The following is an 18143-nucleotide window of genomic DNA, read 5'->3' as shown; positions in this document are numbered from 1 at the left end:
GAGATATTGAAGAAAGAAATTGAAGAGGCTACAAATAAATGGAAGTATATACCATGCTCATGGACTGAAAAGATTAATATTGTTAAAATGTCCTTACTAAAGCAATACACAGATTCATGCAGTCCCTATTAAAATACCAATGGCATTCTTCTCAGAATTAGAGCATCTAATCCTAAAATTTATATGGAGCCACAAAAGACCCCGAATAGCCAAATAAACATTGAGAAAAAACAAAGTGGGAGGTATCACGGTCTCTGATGTCAAACTATACTACAAAGCTACAATAATCAAAACAATATGGTGCTCACATAAAAGAGATGTATAGCTTAATGGAATAGAATAGAGTCCAGAAATTAATCCTTGTTTATATGGTCAATTAATCTATGACAAAGGAGGCAAGAATATACAATGGGATAAAGACAGTCTCCTAAATAAGTGATGTTGGGAAATCCCAATAGATAACAAGCAAAAAAGTTAAATTGAACCACTTTCTTACACCAAAAACAAAAATAAACTCAAAGTGAATTGAAGACTTAAATGTAAGACCTGAAACCATAAGACTCCTACAAGAAAACATAGGCAGTAAACTCTTTGACATCGCTCCTAGCCATATGTTTTTGGATAGTCTCCTTGGGCAAGGGAAACAGAAAACATAAACAAATGGGACTACATCAGACTAGAGTGTTTTTGCCCAGCAAAGGAAACCATCAACAAAATGAAAAGACAACTTATTGAATACAAGATATTTGCAAATGATATCTGATAAGGGGTTACTATCCAAAATATATAATAAACTTGTACAACTTAACCCTCCCCTGAAAAACCCCAAATAATCCAATTTAAAAATGGGCAGAGGACCTGAATAGACGTTTCTCCAAAGAGGACAGAGATGGTCAACAGATATATTAAAAGATGCTCAAAATCACTAATCATCAGAGAAATGTAAATTCAAACCACAATGAGATATCACACCTGTCAGAATGACTATTATTGATAAATAAATCAACAAAAAAGTGTTGGTGAAGATGTGGAGAAAAGGGAACCCTCGTACACTGTTTGTAAGATTGTAAATTAGTGCAGCCACTATGGAAAACAGTAGAAATATTTCTCAAAAGATTAAAAACAGAGCTGCCATACAATCTAGCAATTCCATTTCTGGGTGTATATCCAAAGAAAACAAGAATACTAATTTGAAAAGATATACACACCTCTATGTTCATTGCAGTTTTACCAGTATAGCTAAGACAGGGAAGCAACCTAAGTGTCCATCAATAGATGAATGAATAAAGAAGATGTGGTATGTAAATACAATGAATATTATTCATCAATAAAAAAGTATGAAATTTGCCATCTGTGACAAGATGGATGGACCTAAAGGGTATTATGCTAAGTGAAATAAGTCAGACAGAGAAAGAGAGATACCATATACTTTTACTTACATGTAGAATCTAAAAAAAATAAAAACAAATTAAACAAAACAAAACAGACCCATAGCTATAAAGAACAAGCTGATGGTTGCCAAAGGGGAAGGGGTAATGGAATAAACGTTAATTAATTAATTAATTAATTAATTAATGTTTAAAAATCAAATTGGTATAATTCTTACACCGTTCATCTTAAGTAGAATCACGGCCATTAAAATGTCTTTGAAATTGCAAGAAATTATATGTGTGGGCAGGATAAATTACTAATGTGGTCTTTAATTGTAATTGTTATGCCTTCTCAGACGATGGTGCCAGGGTTGGCAATCTGACTGCCAAGTCTTGAAAATCCTTTGAGGTGAGAGTATTTGGGCTAAGAACATTGGTCTCGGTAGAATGGGGAGGAGCGCCAGCCCGGAGCAAGAGACCTGGCATTCACTTCCAAACCCGCCACTAACCAGCTCTGTGGATTCAGACAACTGCTGCTCATCCCTAAACTTAGCTTCCGCATTATAAAGTGTGGCTGACAATTGTAAGGATCCCTGGAATGTTTGCTGGGCAAGTGCTTGGAGACTCAATTCACACCCTGCCCTCCACTGGCTAGCTGGATCAGTCCCCTTCTTAGGTCAAAGCCAAAGAGCTATGGGAGGGGGCAGCCCATGAAAGCAGGAGGTGCCTAGCTGGGGGCCGGGACAGAAGCAGTACAGAGCAGGGGAGAGGCCACAGTGGCAGACAAGGGCTTGGGTGGGGAGGCTTGGGGAGCTGGTCCTGGCTCCCATAACAACTCACCTTTAGGACTGGGGCCAGTCTCTGCCTCTTCTGCATCTTACTTTCAATCCTGTAAATGGGGATAACCAGGCCTACTTTGCAGTCACTGTGAGAACATGAGACTGGATATGAACTCAGCAGGCAGAAGTGAGGGGTAATGCAACTTATTTATTAATATATAACAACAAAATGATAACGCTCATATCTGCAACAGTTTAGGTCTTTGTTATAAGGTCTTGGTCCCTTTGTCTGGACTGGCCATGACCTTCAGCTCCGGCGTCTGGGCTAGGAAGACGTTCCAGTGACCTGCGTGGAGGAAAGCAGAACAGTTGTGTGTGTGTGTGTGTGTGTGTGTGTACGTGTGTTTGTACAACAGAGGCAGAGTGGCTGGTGTAGGGAAGACAGGGCGAGGAGGACTGTGTAGACTGGGGTTTGGAGCTCACAGGGAAGAAGGAGGCAGGTGTCCCCTTCAACCCCCATATCCAGATCAGTTCTGGCACATGACCCCAGCTTCAACCAACAATTGGGGGCTGGGCTGGTTTCCTGATACCTGTTAGTGACACTCCCATCTGTGACTTGCCCCCCACCCGAAGCCCAGGCGGGGGCCAATCTTCCTCAGGGTAGTGTAGAGCAAATTAAGGGCATCAGAAGTTCCAAGAGGATATGTTCCAGTAAGAGGGAAGAGGCAGCACAAGGATTTGGGGCTCAGACCTCCCTCCTCTGCAGCCCCGTGCCCCCCCACCCCCACCCCAAGACCAAATCCAGCAAGGCTCTGCTTTACCCTTCTGCTCCTAAGCACCCGAGTTGAGAAATCTCTGGCGCAGACACCCACTGGATTCCTGTGCCGGGAACTGACGTCTGTGGCTCACAACCCCCTCCCGGCACCAGCAGCCTGAAACTCCCCAGAGGCCCTGGCCTCTCGCCAGGCTCTCTTCCCAGGCCCAGTCTCAGCCCCAGGTCCCACCTTCGTGGGTGCCAGTGAGCAGCCGGAAGTTCTGTGCCTCTCTCTGGAAGTCTTGCTTCCTGACTTTCTTGATCTGAATCAAGTGGAAGATTCCTGAGGGCAGAGACAAGGGCATGAGCAGGAAAGGCAGGGCTGTGGATCAGGGAAACGGGCTGACTTAGACTTGGAATGGACTCTGTCACCTCCCTCCCCTCCCCTACTCTGATCAGACACCAAATCCTGTGGACTAAATTTCCTAAATATTTGGAATCTGTTCTCAAGTCCCCACGGTCACTCTCCCCATTCAGGCCTCCTCATGTCTTGCTTGTCACTGCACTAGATTTCTGATCACCTTTCCCTCCCTCTAACCTATGATCCTAACTGCGGTCATTTGAAAATATATTGTTTCCCTCACCCCCCTTCCCTGACCTCCCATCACGTCCCTGCCGGCCCTGCCTCTGTCACCATCACCATCCTGCCGTCACACCACTCACCTGTCCACAACAGAAAGGAGGAAGGAAGGAAGGAAAGCTGCCAGGCATGTATGGACTGGTCAAGCTTTCTTCTGGGCATAGAATATGTGATACAAATCAATCGGTGTGCTTATTCAGACACCAAAACACTAACATGTGTCTGAATCGTAGACCCCCTTTCAACGTAATTCACCAGACCGATGGCCTTGCCTGTGCTCCAGCCCTAAGCAACTACTTGAAGACCCTTGCCAGGCCAGGCCTTTACATATGCCACCCCACCTGCTGGGACTCCTCCTATCGTCACCAGGTGAACTCCGACTCATCCTCCAAGCCTTAGCTGGGAAGTCTTCCTTCACACCCTCTCCACCCCTGCCAGGTAGTTATAACTTCCTTCCTCCTTGGGTCCTGAGGAAGGAAGTTATAATCACCCATCGCTCTCGGCTTCTGTTGGTGATTGTATGAATTTCTAATGTGCTATCATTGTGTCTATTCTTGCCTCCCCTGCCAGACTAGGAACACCTGGAGGGCTTTCCATGTAGAATGAATGAATGAATGAGCAAATACATGTGTACCCAGTCTAGGCCAGGCCCCAAAGGAGAATAAGGTATTATTCCAGATCTCCTAATGTTTGTATTCCATCGGGAGCTGGCCACTGGCACCGTACATGGTGCTGAAGCTCTACACACGTGGGCTGTGAGGTTGCGCCAGCTGTTACCACCAGGTCTGTGGCCAGAAAGAACAGATGGGACAGCAAGGCCTCTGCTAGGCCAGCACCACCCTCAAGGAAACCAAGAACTGGCCTTGCTTATGGGAATCTGAGTGCGATCCCACCAAGGGCCATGGATAGCACAGATTCTGAGATTAAGGTCCAGGGGGCCAGAAATGTCCTTCCTTGGGAACCCCAGCCCAGATGTCAAGGACCGGGATGTGGGAGACACCCACTCCAGAGGCCCAGGCTACATCACAAGTCATGGAATGGGGATGGGTCCTTCTGCGGCAGGCCTGCCACTGCACACACCCCAAACACAAGGGGACAGGGATGGGGGGTCCCCATGCTGTAGCCTTAAAGCATGATTGAAAGGCCTGGCTCTCAGGACTGGAATCAAGAGCTACACCGAGGGTCACGGTTGTGCCTCTTGCTCTGTGAACGGCATGCCAGCTCTGAGGGCAGCAGGACTCTGTGCACCCTCAGGGCAGAGGTGGCACCAGTAGGTGAGTCCCAGGAACTAGGATAGGCTCTGCTCAGTGTGAAGACAAGGCCTCCCTGGGCAGAGCCATCCACAGTGTTGGAAGGCAATCACCTGTCTGGAGGTGGGTGGGCATATGTGCACTAGAGACCATCACTGAGTCTACAGGGGGACTTCCTTCCTAGTTGGGGGTAGGAATTGAGACCCCAAAGGCCCCTTCTACTCTGGAACTCCAGGATCTAAAAGGCCCTTAACCCCAAGCCAAGTCTCTGCTCAGCTTTTGGAGTCTGGGGCTCTCTCTCTGTGGCCTCACTTAGCCCAGGTTTCAACATCCACCTGCTCACTGTGTCTCCAGGCCCATTCCCCCCTCCCTCTCCCAGCCTCCGAGGCCTGCGGTTTCCACTCTCTACATGAGAACAGTGCGTTTCCCACTGACGGTCACGCCTTGGGAGTGTTTGACTCCCATGGTCAGGGACAGGGAGGCAATGGGAGGTGGATGGGGCATTTGGCCACCCAGGGAGTCAGGAGGCGAGGAAGGGGAGGCTTGCTAATGACAGGATGGAAGGGCCTGGCACTGTACAGTTGAGAAGCCCCCACCCCACCCCACCTTGTTTCTTTCCTGCTGAGCCTGGTGTAGAGATTGGCCTGGAGCTGCAATGTCCCCCTCCGCACCTCTGGGCACACCTTGACCTTCCTCAGGCACCTCCCTAAAAGCATAAGCGTGTCTCTGTGGAGGCAGCACTGGGGACAGTCAGAACTGGGTTTGAGTCTTTACGGCTTAAACTTTGTGACTTTGAGTGCGTCGTTTTACCTCTCAGACTCAGTTTTCTTATCTGCAAAATGGGGTATTAAATATACCCCTCAGTTTTCTTCTGTGGATTAAATGAAGCACATCACACACAGTGCATGCTGCCCGCCCATCACAGAGCACAGGGCATAAAAGTGAAGGCTCTAGAGCCAGGTTCTGAAGCCACTGCTGCCGCCTGGCCTGCAGTGTGCCCCTCTGGCCTTTCTAAATCCTGTCCAGCCCCAGGGCCATCTCCCATGAAGCCTGCCTGACCAGCTCAGCTCCCAGTGACCTCTTGCTCCACCCAAGTCACCAAAGGACTACTCTCTGTGGCCCCAGCACTTGGTGGGGGTGAGGAAAGTCCCAGAGTGAACATGCAGTCAGCAGCTGTCCAGGGGCTGATGGAATCTCAAGGCACAAAAGAATTATAAGGTTCCCTCCTCAGCTGCTGGCAGAATCCCCACCAGCCCTTGCCTGCACACTCCTGTGAATGGAGCTTGCTCCCTCCCTTCATTACAGGAAGGATGTAAGTAGGAGAAAATACTTCCTTTCATTGGCTGAAACCTGCGTCACTGCAATTCTAACCCAGTCAATGAGGTGGGATGAGAAGGACTGTGACATTGTTTACACCTACTACAGGTCAGAGGCTATACCTATGATAGTTCATTTAATCCTCCCCAATTAACAGAAGAGAAAATGGAGGCCCAGAGAAGTCAAGTGATTGCCCAAGGCCACACAGCTAAGAAATGGAAGGGCCGGGGTTTAAACCCAGGTCAGATTTTGAAGCCCCTGCTTGTTGACCCTTGAGGTCAGTCAGAACACAGCTGCACCCTCTGCCTGGGGCAGTCCTTTAGAGCCATGAAGCCAGTGGTCCTGGCCCCCTGAGTCTTCTCTTCTCCAGGCTGAACAGCTCCGCTTTCTTCGTCCATTCCTCCTACGACAGGGGGCAGAGTAGAGCAGGGAAAGAGCCGCATCTGACGTCACAAGACATGGGCTCTAGCTCCTCCACTTACTGGCTGTGTGGCCTTGAGCCAGGTACTTCACCTCTCTGAGCCTCAGTTTCCTCATCTGTAAAATGGGGATAATAATGTCTAACTCTCAGGATTGCTGAGTATCAAATGAGATAATGAATGTGAAAGCACTTTGTACATCTGAAGTGCTTCGCACATTGGTTATTATCATGTCATTATTCTTATTATCCCTTTACTGTCCCCTCTTTCCACCACCACCCACCCCCAGCCAAACCCATCAGTGGCGAAAAGTGACCTTAGAACGAATTCACAGTTAAAGAGTTTAGTTTGTTTTACTCTGCCCAGAGGATTTATGTTTCTCAAGAGAGCCAGAAAACAGAACTCTCAGCAATTTCCTTATCAATGACAATTCCTCTTGACCTTCATTTGGTCACATGAGTAGCCTGTTGAATAGGGTGAGTTTCTCACAGAATGAGAAATATATTCTGATTTTAACTTACCTTGGAGGGATAGAATCCACCATACAGAAGAGGCTGAATGAGACTACCCCCAGGCCCTCCTGCCTGCAAAGATCTCCCCTCACAAAATGCTGGAATTCCACCAATAGACATCTCTCTATTTCATCAGGGCAGGCTTGACCTTGCCCTGACTCCCTGCAAGGTGCAATGACCCCTTCCCCCCAGGAGAGGGAGCACTTTGAGGCCCTGGCATCTCAGAGCAGGTGAGCTTATCAGAACTGTCAGAGAATCAGTGTCTCTCTGTATCTTGGAACCAGAGACTCCTAAACCTGGAAGGGCCAGAGGCAGGTGTTCCTGGGCCAAAGGCACTTGATCAACAAAATGTGCCCATAAAGCCCCTAAGGGGCCTGGAGCCCAGAAGGGAGACAGATCAGAGGTATGCCCAGCTGGGAGTACGCCAATGCTCACCTTTTACCAGCTTCCAGAGGTAGATGTCCACCTGCTCAGAGGCCTCACGCTCAAGGGCAAAGCGACGCAGGTTGTCTGGACTTGGGGATACTGACGTGTGTACGAGGACCCGGCCCGGCGCCTTCGGACACCGGGTGGCACTGATCTCACTGTGGCCAGGGTCTGCCTTGTCCTCTGGGAGAGACAAGGAGCATGTGAATGCTCTGTCTCCCCACCCCTGTAGGCTCAAGAAAGAGGGGCCACTGGTCTGAATTCCCCTCAGGGTCTCTTGGTCCTTAGGAAACTTCTGGTGCCCTGGGAAGAGAAGGTCTCTGGGAAGAGAGAGGGGGCACCTCCCCTAACCTCCATTGATTAGCATATCAGGAAACTTCTCACCCTTCAGGGCCCAGCTCATCTTCCACCTCCTCCAGGCAGCCCACTGTTTCCTGCCACTCACAGCTTTTAAAACTCTTCTTGCTTGTGATTCCCACTCAAGCCCTAAATCCCACACCGCCTTGCATTGCCTTGTAACTGTTTTCCCTGGGTGTGTTTTCTCTAAGAGCCCAACAAGGTGAAGGGTGGGAACCATGTCCTCCGAGTCTTTTGAGTCACTCACACCAAGCACAGGCTCTCGATGAACACACAGAAGGAAGGGTTTGGGAGGGCTTGAGGCGATGATGGCATAATGATATGGTGATTGTGGTCGTGGGAGGGGTGGTGGCGCTGATCACAGTGACGGTGACTTTGGTGGTGGTTGTGGGGAAGGTGGGGGTGAGAATGGAGACAGTGGTGATGATGGTATTTTTTTGGTGCCAAGTTGGATAAGTCTTGTTTTGACATGCTGGAACTCCAAGAACACTCTCCAGAGCTCTCCATGGACCAACATTCCCTGACTATTTTTCAGGGACTGAAGGACTAAGTCCCTCACATACACCCCCTTCTAGACTCTTACTAGTTATGAAGCCCTTAGAGATGTCCAGCGAAGAGCTGTTACAGTCTCAATATCTTTAAGAGGAAATGGACTGGGTACTGCTGGCGGAGCCCAAGACCAGGTGTTTGTTAAGGAGTCCCGGAGCGAGCCTCAGTCTCGTTGAGAATTCAAGTTGAAGCCCCACCCCTCGTGTTCCAGGCACCATCCTGTCATGCTCCCTCCCTGACCCTGTCCCAATAGCATATTACTCTGGTAAACAATAGGTATTCCCTATGTTTGGGTTTTGATTTGTAATTGATAAAGTATTTTCATCAACTCTGTGTCTGAAGTTCAGAAAGGTAAAGTAACTAGTCTAAGCTCACAAAAGTAAGTTAGTTAAGTAAATAAGTCAGTAAGCAAGCTAACGCAAACTCAAACTTCCTGACGTTAAATGCTGGGGTCGGTGGAGAAGGGTAATTGCAGCTGCTCGGTTATCACATTTGTGAAATAACTGAGCTGTGAGAATTAAATGAAATACGTGAAATCACCTGGCACTAGCATGTTCTCAATACATGTTTCCTTACTCTATCCTTCCTTGTTCCTTTCCTTTCAGCTTTTCCAACCCAGCCCTCGAACCAGATATGGTCAGGGCACAACCTCACCCTGCACCTTCTGGCCCACCCGCCTTCTTTCTAGGCTGCAGGGAATAGGCCTGCCCCTCACATCAGCTACTGTTGACACTCACAGGCTGTGCTTCTCAGTGAGCTACTCTGACCTCCCCTCCGGCTCGCTCATTAACCCTAGGGTCACATGACATTGTTGAAAGAACTCAGCCCGGCAAATCTGGGAGCCTGAGTTCTAGTTTAGCTCCACTATTACATTCTGTGTGACTTAGGAAAGTCCCTTCTCCTCTCTGGGCCTCAGTTTCCCCGTATATAGATGAGGGTTGAAGGAAGACAATAGAGGTCAAGAGGATGGTCTTTGGAGTAAGACAGACGACAGTCCAAATCCCAGCTCCATCACTTACAGTGAGTTGTGTGACCTGGGACAGGTATTTATCTTCTCGTTCTGTGAAACAGAGCTAGATACCTGCCTTGCCCACTGTGGTGAGGATCACATGAGTTCATGCATGCGCACTACCTACCTGGCACGTGCTGAGTGCTCCATGAACACTGGCTATTTCTCTTAGAAGTCCTAACATCCTAAGATGTTAGGATGTTAGGACTTCATAGAGTTCAGAACACTATTTGATTCTATGTATATGGCTGCCTGAGAGCCCCCAATTCTGTCTCTATAACATTAGATGGTTCCACAAGTAATATATTACAAGTCTGGCATTTTCCACTGCGGTGCATCTAACATTCGTGCGTCTAACCCTGCTTTCTGTGGCTCTGCGGACATGCCCCGTCCATGTCAGAAATATTCCAAGTGTCTGTGCCCTGGGGAGAGAGACCCAGGGCTCACTCTGGCTAGTGCCCTCCCTGCCCCCAGGATCTCTTTGTACCTGGGCAAATCTTGCAGCACTTTCCGGCCACTTTCTCAGGGTGATGGCAGGGGTACTCAGTGGGGCAGGTCACCCGCTGGCAGTCCTGGTGGCCGTCCTGACAGGTGCACAGGATGCAGGGCAGGGGTCCAAAGGAGCGAAAGGCTGGGTGCCACACCTCCCCATGTGAGTATGTCTTCCCGCCATGCACACAGGCTGGGCCAAGGAGGGCAGAGAGGGAGGAGGGTCAGTGCCTTGGACTCTGGCCAGTCAAGTAATAGGTGGGGGCGGGGCCTTGGGGAACCCCTGCTCCACCTGTCTGGCCCAGCCACACTGCTGGCAAAATGGAGGCCGGTGTATAAACCAGTCCCACATTCCTGATGTGCTCCCATCTCAGCACTCAGGGCCGAGACGTGCCCCGTAAGGACTTGCTGAAGACGAAGTGTCCTCCTCCCACCCTCACAGCCCCTCTGGTGGAGCAAGGAGGGGGGTGGCGTCACCGCGGGAGATCTGACATTCAGTTCTGTCACTGGCTGTGCAAGCTCTGGCAGGTCCCTTCCCCTTACTCAGCCTCAGTGTCCTATCTGTACAAGAAGGGCTGGGACAGTCGCCTCTGCCACCCCCACTCCACCAGTCCTGATGCCCCCCACTCTGCTGCTACAGCTGCCCATGTGGCCTCCTTCCCTGCTCCATCCCGGCGGTCCTCCGGCAGCCCGGCTCTGCTCGCTCCTTCCTTTGTCAAAAAATTTCCCTCAGCACTTCCTTATTTATAGTAATTTATTTACATGTCTGGAGCCCCTCAAGGAGAGTGGCCATTTTTCATCTCTCTGTTCTGTGCTCAATTCCCAGCAAGGACATGGCAGATGCTAATGATCTATCATCTATCTATCTATCTATCTATCTATCTATCTATCTATCTATCTATCTATCTATCTATCTATTATTATCTATCTATCTATCTATCTATCTATCTATCTATCTATCTATCTATCTATCTATCATCTATCTATCTAGTACTGACCCACAGTCCCAGATCCAGGACCTGTTCTGTCTCTAACTCAATACTCTGAACCTCAGTGTCCTCATCTTTCAAAGAAGGAATTAGACCTTATGTTCTTTAAGGGCACCTTCATTTTGATGTTCTATGAGTCTATAAGCTCATAGCCAAATTGAGATCGGAGAACCACTGAGTCGGGGGTATAGGAATGGGAGGTAGGAGCAGTCGGGGCCCCCGTTTCCCACCTCAAGGGTTGGAGGAGGTTCCCGTCCCCACCTTTCTTATGTTTCTCCTTCAGAACAATCTTGACTGTGGTGCTGCCTGCCCCCTTCGGTCGGAAGTGGCGAGGGATGAAGCCCAGAGGGGAGCTGAGCCCAGTGGGGGCTGGGGTGCCCAGGCCTCTCTTTCTCACACCGTCCCCTGAACACAGATCCTGGGAATGTCTCTGCAAACGGTAGGAAGGATGAAGATCACTGATGGGCCACGGCGGTGAGAGTAGCAACTCAGAGGCTGCAGCGAGCGGCCTGAGGGCAGCCGCCAGCATGACGGCCCAGTGAGGAGAGGGCACCGGCTAGGGACAGAAGGAAGATCTGGATGGGGTTTAAGATGTTCTCAGACAATGGATCTTTGAAAACCCAGAGGATATCCAGCCTCCAACAAGCCCTTCTTAGGCCTGTCAGAGCCAGGTCCTTGGGGCTGGGTGCATAGAGGGGGCTGAGGTCTTTATCTGGGTGACATAAGTGATCAGGGACCTGAAGAACTTAATATTTAAGAAACAGAAGGTGAGACTGTACTGAGGATGAGGGTCAAAAAATTCTTCATTGTCTGAGAAGATTTAGTTGCTGGGACAAGGAGGTAGGTCTCTGATGGTCCCACTAGAATCCCATGGGACAGGGAGATGAGGACCAGGCCCCATCCAGAGACAGAGGGTCTCCAGAGCTCAGGCCCCCTTTCCTGAGACCTTAGGATCCAAGACCCCAAGACCCTGCCTCTCGGCCCATTGGGAGGGCTGGCGTGATAGTGAGCGTGTGCAGTCAGGGCAGTGTAAGGGGCGGGAGCTTCGCAGTCATAGTTTGGGGATTGGCAGCTCTGGGCCACGGGAGAAGCTCAAGTGTTCTGGGGACGAGTGGCCGAGCTTTAACCCACCTCACTGACCCCAAATCTCTCGCATCCCTTATTCTATAGCTCCTCCTGCCCCACAGTCGGTCCTCTGATGGCTGGCCTGAGCCCCTAAGAGCTCCCAAAGCAGAGACACTGTCTAAGGCCCCAGCACAGGCCCCAGCCCTTAGGAGGCCCCCAGGAAACGCTCGTCAAGCGGAATAGAGGCAAGGAGGGATCGAGGAGCCCAGGCCCCAGATGGTGACTCGCCCACACCAGCCGGTAAGTAGCTGCTCAGGGCCTGAATCGAAGCCTGGGCGGCTTCATGAGCACACCGCCTCCTGGGAGAGGACAGAAGGAACGGGGTGGCCTGGCCCAGGTCCCGAGGCACAGAGGCTCCCGCCTGAGAGGGGGGATGAGCTGACAGCGGAGAAGGGGGAGCTCGCTGGTTCAGACCCCTGAGGAGTCTCAGGGAAGGGAAGCCAGCCTCCAGCCCCGCCGGGCCCAGGGACCCAGACTGAGAGCAGGTGGAGTTGTTCACACTGTGGACAGCACAGTGGTGATGAGGACTCGAGTCAGTGTGTGGGCCTGTTCTCCCACCGCTTCCTCTCCAACCAGAGAGAGAGGGGCAGTTTAACTTATCTGACTCTAGACCAAGTCTGAAAGGGGCCAGGACAGAGAGGGGGAACAGAAAGGTAGCCCCCAGACAAAGAAGCAGCACCTCAGGAGCTGGCTGGGAAAGGGTGGCCCAAGTCAGAGGCCACTCCCTCAGGGGAACATGCTGCTCAGAGGTGGCCCGAATAAGGACAGACACAGGCTCTGGGTGGAAGAGTCAGAGTTCCCCAGGAGGGAAATCGGCAAGTCTGGTGCCTGCTCCTGCTCGTTTGGTGCTTTTACCCTGGCAGTTCCTGGCCCATCAGCATCATGGGAGCCATGATGGGAGGCTGGGGAAGGGGCTGGACATGTTGGGGCTAATGGAGCTGACCCAGGGACCAATGCGAAATGAGGATAACTACGATTGCCGCTCCAGAGTCATGGAGACATAGGCCCTGGATACCAGCCCACCTCGCCTCCTCTCCCCACCCGGTCAGTAGAGCTGGGCACTCACCACCCCACGGTGCGACTGTGTGGTGTCCTCTTCAGCTGATTTCTCACTTGACCCATCTGGAAACCCAAAGGGAAGTCGGGTCAGCCTCTGCCTCCTCAGCCTTGCTGGCTGGAGTCCTGCAGGCCTCCACCTCTAGGCTCTGCCCCTCCAAGACCTAGTGCTATTTCTGCAGCCCCCGGGTGCCAGCAGGTCCCTTTGTCCCAGTGGGGACTTATTCCCACTTCTCATTATATCCTCTCCTCACTCTTGAGTTGACGAAGTCCCTACATCTGGGTTGCTGCCTCAGTTTCCACACACTGACCTGCTGGTCATCATTAGGACTGAACTGCTTGGCTGGGCCAGAGCTCTTGTCCAGTGTCCATCATGGATGGCCCAGAGTCCCATCCCTGCAGCCTGCTTAGTCACAGTCCCCTGGGCAGCCACTGTACCCAGCCACACTTCAAGTAACCAGGCCTTGGTCTACACATTACGCTTGTGGGCAGTTCTCTCCAGCCCCTCTGGCCCTCCAGCTGGGACACCCTAGGACCCCTCTCTACCACCCACTGGGGCACTAGCACACAAGGCCCTTTGGAGCCCCAGGACTTCCTACAGCCCAGACTGGGCTCCTCCCTCCCAAGCCTCACATATAGTCTGGCATCCTCTGAGCATTCTAGGTTCAAAGACCGAGAACACTGGAATTAGACTGTTCATTAGAAATCACTGAGGCTAACCGTTCCGTCCATACATGGCATAGCTGAGGCCCAGAGAGGGGACGGAATCTACAGGAAATTGCTGGAAGATCCAGGACTAACCTGAAGTCATCTGGCTCCCGGTCCAGTGCCCTTCCACAGCACCAACATCCAGGAAAGCATTCTACCGTGGTTCACTCCCCTCCCCAGGTCCTGCCTCCTCCAAGAAGTTTTCTTAGACTACCCCAGCCCACAGGGAACAGTCCAGCATCCGTGTACTCAATTCTGCTTAAGCCGGTTGCCCCTCAGTAGCTGATGTGTTGGCCTATCTCTGCCCTATACACAGATTCTACCTGGATCCTGCCTGACACGTGTGCTCTGAGCCCCAGTGAGCCCAGACCTGTGCCCAGCTCTGCCATGAGGATGGCAGGAGGAGACATGGTCCCTGCCTGTACAGGCCCCTCTCCTGTGCCTCTTCTGATCGTCCTGGACTCACCTGAATGCAGGGACTTCAGCAACACCCCTCGGGGGCTCCAGCCGGCTTCCCGCAGGCTAGGGTGCACCAGAGCCCTCCCTCGTGTCCACGCCTCCTGTCCATGTCTCCTGCCCCCCACTCCACTCCTGTCTCCTGTTCCCAGGTCAGCCTAGCACCCACAGATGCACTCATAAGAGAGGAGCATGAGGAAATTCACGGTGAGGTGAATCTTTGACTAACGGAAGGTAACGGCTAGGGGACAAATTCTTCCTCTTCCTTTATCAACCACTGACTTTTCTGAGAAACAGAAGGTGTTTAGACTTAGAGCAACAGGTCACACTTGAAATCAAGCAGAGGCAGCTCCCCAGTGCATTCTACATTGTTTCTCCCTCCGTCCCTGCCTACTCCCCCTTCCCCTCCTTGCTGCTCCCTGGGGTTGCAATGAAAAATGCCCATCAGCCTCTACAGTGGGCTCCCCTTTCCGGGAGCTAAGCCACCACCCTTGAGGAAGGAATGGTCTGCCATGCTGAGTGTCCCCCTGGGTCCCTGGGGCGGGGTGGGTGGGCACTGCCAGATCTAGGGGCAGACTCACCTTTACAGGCCTGGCAGCAGGAGCTGGGCAGTGGGAGGGGCGCGGGGCAGCCTGGTTCCGGGCAGGTCATGAGGCCGCAGTAGATCTGGCCTTCCTGACAGACAGAGCAAACAGGAGCTAGGAGGTGGGCTCTGATGAGGATTGGCCTTGGGGCTAGGAGAGCCCCTGGCCTGGGGGCATATGGCCTTGAGTCTCCCCTGAGGTGGGGGAGGGAGGGGGCAGCAGAGTAATGTGGGCCAGGCCCAGCCAGTTCAGAAGAGGGGCCCGCTGTGCCCTCCCATTCCCACTCCAGGCCCCGAAGTAGCATTCGCTCTTCAGCTTCTAAAGCGTTCTCACACCGTCTGTCCCTAGGCTCCCACAGCCACTCGGTAAGGTGGGACCCTTCCGTCCTGCAGATGGGGAGCCTACAGGGGCCTAGGCTGCCCAATCAGAGACACAGCCAGGCAGAATGGACTAGAGCCCAGCCTGCAGGCTTTTCCTACTGAAATCAATGTCCTTCTCCTGTGGCCTGGAAACGGGGGCCCAGCATAAGGGAGGGACATGGGTGGGGGATGGGGATGCCCTGGGCTCATCTTGCTCTCACTGAAAACCCTAGGTCCGCAACTTCAGGACCCAGCCTGGAGAGGCAACACTGTAGGGGAAAGGGCCTTCTGCGCATCAGGAGGCCAAATAACCTTTAGTGAATCACTTCTCTCTGTGGGCCTCAGTTTTCTCTTCTGTGAAATGGGGGCACACCCATCTGGACTGTGAAAATCAAGTGAGAGGACAGTTGTGAAAACCCTTTTTAAAATGTAAGACATTTTAAAAATGGGAGGAAGTAATATTACCTCAAGTCTTTTCCCGATGCCGTTTCTTTCTTTTTTTTTTTTTAATTTAAATATTTTTTTCTTTATTGATTTGAGAGAGAGAGATGGAAACAATGATGAAAGAGAACACTGATTGGCCACCTCCTGCATGCCCCCACTGGGGATTTGGCCCACAACCTGGGCATGTGTCCTGACTGGGAATCGAACTGGCGACCTCTTGGTGCATGGATCAATGCTCAACCACTGAGCCACACTGGCCGGGCCCTATTCCTTTTCCAAAGAGTCTCAAAAGCAAGGATTCTCAGGATCCCTCAGACAAGGCCGGGAGTCAAGTCAGACCCTTATAAACAGGCATGAGAAGAAAGAAGAGGAGACCCAAGTATCCTGGGAGAAGGCACAAGGAATCACAAGAATGACTTCACCACCCCACCACCGTCATTTCTGTCTTTTCCCACAGCCTCCTCCTAATCTAGGCCCTTGTCCCTTCATAGGAAGCAGCACAATGCAGGGAAAGAAACATGGGTTTTGGAATTATGCAGCCTTGCGTCTGCCACTGTGTGACCTCAGGGAAGTTGCTTAACTGCTCTGAGCTTTAATTTCTTCACCTGATATCCTTCTCCTAGGGTCATTGGCAGGTTGCACATAAACAAGAGGCATTTCTACAAACCTAATAGGCCCTGCAAAAATAATCGCTCTCTAGGCTGACTTATAAGTTGTCACGCTCATTTGTAAGTTGTTTGCTCAGCAGCACAGATACTTTAGGGATCAGAGCCCCAGACTGATAGGACCCTCTTACTGAACGGATGGAAGGGCAGGCTGAGAGAAGGGACTCACTCAAGGTCACACAGGGAACCATGGCAGAGCTAGAGCTCCAACATGGGTGTCCAACACCTAGTCTAGACCTCCTCCCCTTGCACCACTGCAAAATCTGATGATTATTTTAAACAGAGAGGATCCTGGAGATCACTTGGTCAGGTTCCCTGTGCACACAAAGGAACTGAGGCCCAGAGAAGTTTGGTGATCAGGTAGTAAGGAAACCTGGAGAGCAGGAGCTTCTCCTGACAAGGCACAGACGAGGAGCTAAGCCCAAGGGTAAAAGGACATGCTGGAACCCCATGCAAACTTGTAGCAGAGCCACACTTAGAACCACCCCAAAAAAGAGGGTGAAGACTTTCCAGATCAGGCCTTGTCAGCAGCGTCAGTCCCGCCTATCCGTAGGCTCAACTCTGACCACAGCAGGGGGAGTGGAGGCAGCTTCAGATTAAATTCCATTTGCTACAGTCTGGCCCCGTCTCTGTGCCCCAGGAATGAGAACTTATGGTTCACTATTCATTTGTTCGTTCGTTCGTTCGTTCGTTCGTTCATTCATTCATTCATTCATTCATTCATTCAACAATCATTAAAGACATCCTCTGTATGCCAGACCCTGGGCCAGAAACGGTGGAAGATAAAGAAATGAATTGGGTGTGTTCCCTCCCCTCCAGGAGTGCAAAGTCTCCTGGGGGAACTGAAATGGGAAAATGTCCACGCAAGGTGACTGGTGCTGCGACAGGCAGCTGAGGAGGGTGCACAAGCCCAGAGAAGGGCAGGATGTCCCAAACCCCAGGTGTTCCTTGGCCCCTAAGCCCACTCACTTTCACTTTGCTTTGACCAGGGAGAACAATCTCCCTCCCTCCTCCCCCCCTCCCTCCCTCCCTCCCTCCCAGTCTACACCACCATGCTTTTCAGGCCCAGACCGTGGGTTCGGGCTGAAGGGAAGGTCGAGGTTCTTACAGTACAGCTGCAGAGGACACACTGGTTGGGCAGGCGGGAAGGGAACAGCTCATGGGCACTGAACATCTCTCCATGTTGGTACATGGTCCCGTTGTGCTGGCAGGACTTTGGGGGGGCCCGGAGCCCAGAGGGTGTGTGAGGTTCTGCAGGTGGGGAGGGACAGGAGAAAGAAGAAAATCAGGTTTAATGTGGATCTAAGAACTTTGCCAGAATTAACTGGGCCAATTCTCTGAAGATTTTGCATTTTATCCCATCTTGGCATTTATAGACTTTTAAAATTATTTTATTTTATTTATTTATTTATTTATTTATTTATTTATTTATTTATTTATTTTATCCTCACCTGAGGACATTTCTCCATTTTTTGTTCAGATAGAGTGGAAGAGAAACAGAAGAAAGAGAGAGAGAGAGAAACATTGACACGAAAGGGACACAATGAGTGGCTGCCACCCGCATGACCAACCAGGGCCGGGGACAAACTGCAATCGAGGTACATGCCCTTAGCGGAAACCGAACCCGGGTTTCTCTGGACCACAGTAACTGGCTCTAACCTCTGAGCCAAACCAGCCAGGGCTATTTTATTTTTTTATTCCTCACCCAAGGATATTTTTCTATTTATCATTAGATAGAGTGGGAGAAAGGGAGAGAGAGAGACAGAGAGAAACATCGATGTGATAGAGCCACATCAACTGGTTGCCACCTGCACGACCCAACCAGGGCCGGGGATAAACCACAACCGAGGTACATGCCCTTGACCGGAATCAAACCTGCGACTCAT

General features: G+C 51.1%; 1 protein-coding gene across 3 annotated transcripts in view; it reads right to left on the bottom strand.

Moving 5' to 3' along the window:
• Positions 1-2341: 2341 nt before the first annotated feature.
• CHRDL2 (chordin like 2) overlaps positions 2342-18143 on the bottom strand; it is a 32650-nt gene continuing 16848 nt past the window's right edge. For 2 of the 3 annotated variants that reach the window (XM_036258949.1, XM_036258950.1), the window contains 8 exons: positions 17366-17508; positions 14787-14880; positions 13052-13107; positions 11122-11290; positions 9870-10064; positions 7477-7650; positions 3154-3246; positions 2342-2495 (listed from right to left, as the gene is read on the bottom strand). In XM_036258949.1, the coding sequence (XP_036114842.1) occupies positions 2416-2495; positions 3154-3246; positions 7477-7650; positions 9870-10064; positions 11122-11290; positions 13052-13107; positions 14787-14880; positions 17366-17508 (1004 nt within the window). In that variant the 3' untranslated portion in view covers positions 2342-2415. Of the gene's footprint in view, positions 2496-3153; positions 3247-6592; positions 6648-7476; positions 7651-9869; positions 10065-11121; positions 11291-13051; positions 13108-14786; positions 14881-17365; positions 17509-18143 lie in introns of all 3 variants that reach the window. The other variant, XM_036258948.1, reaches the window with a different exon arrangement.

The sequence above is a fragment of the Molossus molossus genome, unplaced genomic scaffold (genome assembly GCF_014108415.1).
Source record: "Molossus molossus isolate mMolMol1 unplaced genomic scaffold, mMolMol1.p scaffold_m16_p_13, whole genome shotgun sequence".
Lineage (NCBI taxonomy): Eukaryota > Metazoa > Chordata > Mammalia > Chiroptera > Molossidae > Molossus > Molossus molossus.
Note: the sequence above shows the minus strand (reverse complement) of the source record. Positions and strands in the feature narration are given on the sequence as shown.